At 40.8% G+C, this 7,381-nt stretch overlaps 2 protein-coding genes across 2 annotated transcripts; one reads left to right on the forward strand and one right to left on the reverse strand.

Annotated features, from left to right (window-relative positions):
- The first annotated feature begins 263 nt into the window (after nucleotides 1-263).
- On the forward strand, nucleotides 264-2,044 carry LOC142400521 (guanine nucleotide-binding protein G(I)/G(S)/G(O) subunit gamma-5). Its single transcript, XM_075485454.1, has 3 exons — nucleotides 264-473; nucleotides 619-770; nucleotides 1,766-2,044. Exons 1-2 carry the CDS (start codon nucleotides 393-395, stop codon nucleotides 742-744), a joined length of 207 nt encoding a protein of 68 aa, XP_075341569.1. The 5' UTR covers nucleotides 264-392; the 3' UTR covers nucleotides 745-770; nucleotides 1,766-2,044.
- rpf1 (ribosome production factor 1 homolog) lies at nucleotides 2,038-6,308 on the reverse strand. The gene is made up of 9 exons (XM_075485453.1): nucleotides 5,982-6,308; nucleotides 5,146-5,202; nucleotides 4,938-5,018; nucleotides 4,738-4,833; nucleotides 4,330-4,483; nucleotides 4,056-4,138; nucleotides 3,486-3,667; nucleotides 3,123-3,249; nucleotides 2,038-2,899 (listed from the first exon to the last, which is right to left on the reverse strand). Exons 1-9 carry the CDS (start codon nucleotides 6,222-6,224, stop codon nucleotides 2,858-2,860), a joined length of 1,065 nt encoding a protein of 354 aa, XP_075341568.1. The 5' UTR covers nucleotides 6,225-6,308; the 3' UTR covers nucleotides 2,038-2,857.
- Between the last annotated feature and the right edge of the window lie 1,073 nt (nucleotides 6,309-7,381).

Here is a 7,381-nt window from a genome sequence, read left to right on the forward strand (position 1 = left end):
AAATAATGTAGAAAAACAACTTCGTGATTCCCAAATAAAACCGTTCAGATATGTCACATCTTTTAATCTCATTTCCAAGCACGTGAAGTTTAGAGCATTTCACACATGAAATAAAAAAATGTAAAAAACACAGACAGTTTTTTTTTTTTTTTTTTTTTACAAGTATTGGTTTAATGAATTCAAATATCAAAGTAATAGTAATCAAGACTTTTTTAAAAAAAGGAACCAATCAAAATTATTTCCGAACATCACTTGAAGGCAGCAGAAGCCGACACTCCTTTAAAGAAAACCGGAAACTGGTTGAAGAAGATAGTTAGCGAGCTAGCTATCCACAAGGAATTCTTTATCAAAGTTTTATTATTTATCGCCTTAAGTCCTTACAATCCTTCATAATGTCTGGGCCATCCAACATCGTAGCAATGAAGAAAATTGTCCAACAGTTACGTCTTGAAGCTGGTATAAACAGAGTTAAGGTAACGCTTCGTTTCTCTTCTAGGGCGTATCTTTCACATTCATAACGGGGCTTCTCTACATTTCTTTAAATAACGAGTCTGCACCGTGCTTATAGCAGGTTGGCAGTGAGTAACTAACTTCCCAGGGCTTGGTTGTTGTTCACAGGTTTCCCAGGCCGCAGCGGACCTCCAGCAGTTTTGCTTACAGAACGCCCAGCAGGACCCTCTGCTCACCGGCATGTCGTCCAGCAACAACCCGTTCAGACCGCAGAAAGTTTGCTCCTTCCTATAGCCCTGACAGGCCGAGCCTCCGCCGCTGTGAGTACCACCAGCTGCTCATCACTTCTTTACAAGTAACGTCAGCCGACACCTACCTGCTCAACCTCTACGATTTCATCACTAGTGCTCAAACAGTATCTCTTGCTTTGTGGATCTCAACAAAGACTCTTCTTTGTGGCAACAAGTGGGATTATTATTTGCCAGCCGATTGTGGAGATGGCTCACTAGTTCAGTTCACCACCTCAGTACGCCCACATCTTATTTTGCCCCAAAAAGATGCTAAAACATTTTCCGAAGGGATGGAGAGGTTTTTATCTGAAAGTATGTCCAAACTAATGTAATATCCATACAAAAGTACAACCCACAATGCTGATGTTTAATGTAATGTGCGTTGGTCGCCAGCCCATCACAGGGCCTCACAGAGACAAACCACCACACACACGCTCATACTGACTCCTAGGGACAATTTAGAGACACCAATTGACCTAACATGCATGCCTTTGGAGAGTGGGAGGAAGCCGGAGAACCCGGAGAGAACCCACGCATACACGGGGAGAACATGCAAACTCCACACAGAAAGGCCCCAGCTGGGGATCGAACATGGAACCGTCTTGCTGTGAGGCCACGGCGCTTCCCTGTGATTCAGTCAAATGTAAACTCTTGAGGACATTGGTCTCTGACTTTAGTGTAAAGGCGTATGGATGGTTGCAAATCTGGAGTTAAAGGATCGAAATTGCACTTGTGACACAAAGCACTGCACCAAAGAACAGAAGTGCTTTCTGAATGTGCACATACTTAGCGTAAAGCCACAATTTCTGCTGAAAAGGAATGTGACTAATTGTAGCCATCTCACATTGGTGTCGATTTAGTTTTCATTCTTTTTAGTAGCAGGTCTAATACTCGACTAATGAGGCCCCTAAAAAGAACATAAACTCACTCTGAAGTTCTACAGATGAAAAGCCTAGGAACTTTTATTGAGTAAAATGCATCATGTCGTTTGTTTTTGCTAATGCACTTAATATTTTTTTCCGCAGGTTTTGGACGTGATGCTTTGTCAAAATGGGCTGCAAGATCCTGCATTATGTACTGGAATCCCCTCAGGAGTGTTTAGGGAATTTGGGCCAAACAACTAACTTAAGCCTTTTTTCTTTTTTTTGGGATAACTTTTGACTTTGTAAAATCTCAGACATGTTTCCTGGTGCTTACGTAGCACAAGAAATGTCTTCACCTCTTACAGAGAACTAACTCGTATGAACACATGTGTGCCTTTTTTTCCATGCCTTATTAACAATAAAGTATTTCCACGTTTTAAACTGCGGCCACGCCTGCAGCCGGCCAGACTTTTATTTCTGTTTGTAACTGAAAATGTTGTCGTATTAAAAAGCAGATGCACAAAATAATGTGAGAAACGTGCCTCATCGGGTTCCCAAATTCACAAAGTGTTTCCCTGCTCCCCTTTTATCAAGATAATCAGGATATGCACTGGCATTCATATTTCAAGCTCCACTGGACTAATATAGCGGTTCAGTTCCCCATTTACCTGTTGCCATGGTGCTTCACTGAGTCCCCTCCCCTCCTTTATTAGCCGCATAAACTCCCAAAGTGAATATATTCAGAACTGTTCAGAAACTAAAATACTATCTAAGTGTTCAACAATTCAGTGTACAGATTTAGGCTATTAAATAGAGAGCAGAGTTATGAAGAAGAGAGGGGGGTGAGGCGACCTCGCTGTCAAGCGTCACTTCAAACCGACTGATTGTTGGGGTCACAGGCAGGAGAAGAGACTGAAATCAGACAAATGAGATCAGCCTTTTTTTTTTTTAAGCCTCATTTCGAGTGTCTCCAATTCTTTTAACCTTTTACTCCAGCTGTATGCACTGTGAATGTAGCTTTATATAAACCGTTTCCCAGAGAAAATACGACTCTTCAACAACACAACCTCATCTATAATGCGGTAAAGAACACTAAAGATAAAGGATGAACAATGTTACTGTTTCCACAGCCTTTCTTCTGAGAATCTGCGATATTATAAAGTCAATTTGTGAAAGTCCACAAAAAAATCTAGTTGTAGTACGTTGGATGTTCGATGAGGACAGCCTCATCAGACCGGGGGGGAGGTGACAATTTCAGAGCTGGAACTTCCGCCTGCAGGCATCCATCTCGTGGCGCTGAAAACGCAAAATATATTCTTTTAACTTTACAAACCAAGTGCAATACAGCAGTTTGTTACTTTAAGCAGCATTTTATTTCTGAAATGCACTTGATTAAAAATTTGTGTACTCAAAAACTGACAGCAGACAGACTTCATTTAAGCAAACAAATGCATTTCTTAACAAGCTGACGTCTGCAAACAGAAATGGTTTCAACTACTTTGATATGAAACAGACTCACCTTCAGCACCCATTCATACTCTCCATACTTGGAGTCGAAGGTGCCTTTCTGTAGAGATCTGAGTTTGAGGGTGAAGCGTGGTCCCAGCTCCTGAATACCAACTTTCTTCTCATTTTTGAAGATGTATCTTTTAAAAATGACACACACACACAAAGAAAAAAGTTATTCATTCAGCCCTTTTAAAATATCACATAAAACACTTGGGGTTTTCAGACTGGGCGCTGTGCTTCCCGGTGTGTAGCTGTAATTTATCAATGGGCACAAAAATCTGCATTTAAACCCATACCAAGTCGACGCAAATCTGCCGAATATTCCTATGAAATAGCCGATTCAAATGAAGGCTTAAAGAGTAAAGCTGGTCACCTGTGGAATCTGAAAAAGATGAAGTCTCTCTGGTTGTGGAAGGTGACGACCTGCCGGCCCACAAACTGAGGGTTTTGCGGGAAGAGAGCGGCAAACAGCCGACCGACGGTGTGTCCCAGGCGGGTGCCGAAGTTATTGAGGATCACCTCCGGAGAGTGCTCCGATGGATCTTTACCTCGTCTCTGCAGAAAAGAAAACAGAAAAATGTTGAAAATAACGTCAGTTGCGCTTAGAGGCCGGATGCAGGTTTTTAAATCCGGCCTCTGAAACCATTCGGTTTCTCCGTTTCCCACAGTTTGAAATTGAAAATCACTTTCCATTGTCTGTGTGTAAAACGTAACGTAAATTTAGGAAATTTCAACTTTACTGCTAAAGGGATCAGACTGCATTTCTCCACCAATGTGAGAGCTTGGCAGGAGGTATGAGATCAGTGCAATAAGTCAAGAATATGCTAAAACAACCCGACCAAATTTCATTATTCTGGGTGGAGAGGGACCAATAGTTTGTTAAGATTGCAAAATACAGCATCGGTATTGGTGCAGAAGACACACTAAAGTTAGTTTAACTTGCCTTTATCTCCTTGCGTAGTCGAACATTGCTGACTTTGAAGTGTGCAGTCGGCCCGTCGGGAAGGTGACAGAGAACCAGACCATCTTAAAGCAGCGGTTAAGGAGCGTTACGTTTGAAAACAGTTAACCAGGTCAAAATCTGTGGGACTTTTTTTTACATTCATCAATGGTATTGTGATCGTTCTCATGAAAAATGCTGACACGTTCCGGCTTAATGAAACAGCTGGGAGGACACTTTCTGACATCTCTCCTGGCACAGCTGCCTGTGAGGATACTGGGCGCTTGGCGATCCTCGTTGATGACCATGAGGTAGGTGAAGTTCCTGGCAACGCACTGAGGAATGATCCTCTTCAGAGCCAAACCTCTTCTGTAGTACACGTGGGCATCTGGGATCACCGTTGCCAGCTGCTCACAAAACCTTGTGGTCCTCTGCGAGACACGAATCATAGAACAATTACTGTGTTGAACAGCCAGTTTTAAAATAATAAAAAATTAAAAATGCAGGGAAAACTCTTTTCTGTGTTGCCTCAGCTGAACGGCATCTTTAAAATATGACACGACACCAGAAGTCTTCTGATTTAATTCATAATATTGATGCACACCTTCCTTATTCTTATATCAGTCTATATCAGTATATCATATTGTGGTATCTTTAATTAAAGTGTCAAAAAGTAGCCACTCACCCCTCTGGGTCTGTCTGATGTTGTGATGAGCACTTTGGGATTCGTCAGCCCATTGAAGTAGGCAGAAAACTCATCAGTTCCTTCGTCAAATGCAATCTGGATATGAAACACACACCAAATATCTACAAACGCCCTGCAAAACTAATAATAAATATCAGATGAGATTATCTGAGCAAGATCAGTTGAAAAAGAGTCCACACCTCTTCGTCTTGTGGGTCAACTGTTGTCTCGTCAAACACACGCTGGTTTTCTATCGTCTTGGGGACCTCCTTTGGTGGCGCCTACGTCGGAGACCGAATGCATAAAATTACGAATGCCCGATTAAATGGACACAACTAAATACACACCTTATCAAATGTTGCCGTGGTTAAGGATGGGAACATGCATCTGGAGCAGAAACACACTCACCTTGTCGCCTAAAGCTTGTCTTTCTTTCTTCTTCTGTTTCCTCAGCTGCAGCTTTTGCTGAAAGAGACAGACAGAAGAACGATGCAACGTTACAAACACATTCCAGGAGAGGCGTGTTTGTAATGATCTGAACAGACAAATCTTAAAGTAAAAAGACATTTCTGACTGTGCGGCCATGATTGAAAACCGAATGAACCATCAGCCTTTGCACCGTCTTTGTGCTCGTGCCTCACCTGATTATTCCATAGTTGCATTCTTAACACAGGCATTTCTTTTGTGTTAAGTCAAAGTGAAAATAATAATTAACATCAGTAACATTGTGCTTCTGCTTACCTTTGCAACAAGAGCACAGTCTAAGAACACTAGTTAAAACTACTTTTCAAACCGCACTTAAGTTCAAAAGTCTATGTACTGCCAACTAAATACACTTAAAGTCAAGAAACGCTTACTCTTAAAAGGACATTAACAAGCAGTCCGTCGGTGCCACATTTGTTTGTTATACTACGGGATTATAACTATGCAGTGACTTTAAAACACACTGCGTTTACACAACGCCACTCAGATACGGATTTTAAGTAATGGCGAGTATCATAACATTTTAATTCATTTCAATCATATCATGCGTGGTTTCAAGGTCCTAATCATCAAATAAATGCTGTGAAGTACAAAGTACAATATTTATTAATGAAACAGAAACAGTGTTTGACAATATCGGGATAAAGTGAAGACATTTAAGAAAGTGTACAGTACTCAAGCACGAGCTAAGCCGCTTTAGACTAGATATCTTATCAAAATGTCTCTTCAGCCTGGTATAATAATGCGGTCATTATATTTACCCTTCTTTTCTCCTGTTTGAATTTCATGAACATTAAATGTCTTCGCTGTTTGTTCTTGATTTCGGACACACTGAAGGTGGGGGGAAACGCAGGCTCGCTCTTCTCCATCTTCTTCTCTTCCTTCTCCTCCACTCCGCCGCCATCGTTGTTTCCCTCCTGAGCCGCGCTCTTCTTCTTTGGCTTCTTGTTCTTCTTTTTATTACCTTTGTTGTCTTGGTTCATAGGAACTTCTGTAATGTCCATCTTCTCAGCTGTCTGTTTTTGGACTGTTTTCTCACGTGTGTGTGTGGCGCAGGATGTCTGTCTGTGCGAGTTCACATCCGGAGGTGAGCTGTAAGAGGCTGGCGATGAAAGTGTGGGACCACTAGTGGTGAGGAGGCTTACAGCCGCCGACCTTAATTTCACCGCCAAGATTTCAGCAACTTAGATTTTAAAATTTAACGCTTTAAATGTTAAAGTATTTTTACATGCACACACTTTTATGTGCATCCTACTGGAAATACTGCTAAAGTACAACAGAGATAAAGAGATGGAGGGATTCTCTTACACATTTATATTTCTGTTTTGTATTATTTTCCATTGTTTGCTGGGCTACAGCCTTGACAATTTGAGTGCTAAATTATGTATTTTTCCGCATCTAATTGACAAATTATTATCAAGCAGTGGACAATAACTTCTCCTTTAGTTGTAATACACGGTAGTTTTACTTTTAAAACGAAGAAACAAAGAACTCGGAGCTTATTAAATATCCAGTATAAAGGATATTGTGACATCTAGTGGTTGAAATTGCAAACTGCATCTAGATAAACGCCAACTAAAAACCGGGGGAACGTTTAGTTCCTTTTGGTCGACGGTGGAGCATGGGCATGGCAGAGGGGCAAGAATGGCTCTTTGCGGCATTCATGACTACAATTAGCCTTTTGAGGCCATAAAAACATATTAGCTCTTTTTCTAATTTGATTGAAAAGTGATGAATTAAGATATACTGATGAATATTTGACTACATGTTCACGCTGGATCTTTAAAGGTGTTTTTCACATTAAAATTGAACATATTCATTCTTCACTGAGGGAATAAACAAGCAACGAGTGATATTCAACTGTCATTCTGGTCCATTTGAAATTGTAACCACTGACTGAATGAATAAGGCAAATAGAATATGCAATTTATATTTTAAATGGAAAGCCAAATTGTGAAAATTTCATGTAGAATACCTAATTTCTATTGTCATTATTGTGACGCACTGTTATTTTAGAGCACAGACAGAGCTATTTAAAAAACTTAACGTGTCAAACTAAGTTTGCACTTGCACAAAGTGACTGTGGGATCCTCAAGTGGTTGTTGCTTCTTTGGTTTTTGGCAGCACCTATTTCCTCTTTTTTAGATGCTGATGTGGAGCG

The sequence above is a fragment of the Odontesthes bonariensis genome, chromosome 15 (genome assembly GCF_027942865.1).
Source record: "Odontesthes bonariensis isolate fOdoBon6 chromosome 15, fOdoBon6.hap1, whole genome shotgun sequence".
Lineage (NCBI taxonomy): Eukaryota > Metazoa > Chordata > Actinopteri > Atheriniformes > Atherinopsidae > Odontesthes > Odontesthes bonariensis.

What these genes read in the sequence shown, in the direction of transcription:
- LOC142400521 (XM_075485454.1), top strand. Translation starts at nt 393, where the DNA reads ATGTCTGGGCCATCCAACATCGTAGCAATGAAGAAAATTGTCCAACAG. An exon ending in CTGGTATAAACAGAGTTAAG is followed by an intron (nt 474 to 618) that starts GTAACGCTTCGT and finishes TGTTGTTCACAG; the next exon opens with GTTTCCCAGGCCGCAGCGGA.
- rpf1 (XM_075485453.1), bottom strand. Translation starts at nt 6,224, where the DNA reads ATGGACATTACAGAAGTTCCTATGAACCAAGACAACAAAGGTAATAAA. An exon ending in TTGACCCACAAGACGAAGAG is followed by an intron (nt 4,834 to 4,937) that starts GTGTGGACTCTT and finishes TTTCATATCCAG; the next exon opens with ATTGCATTTGACGAAGGAAC. An exon ending in ATCTTTTTCAGATTCCACAG is followed by an intron (nt 3,250 to 3,485) that starts GTGACCAGCTTT and finishes CATTTTTAAAAG; the next exon opens with ATACATCTTCAAAAATGAGA.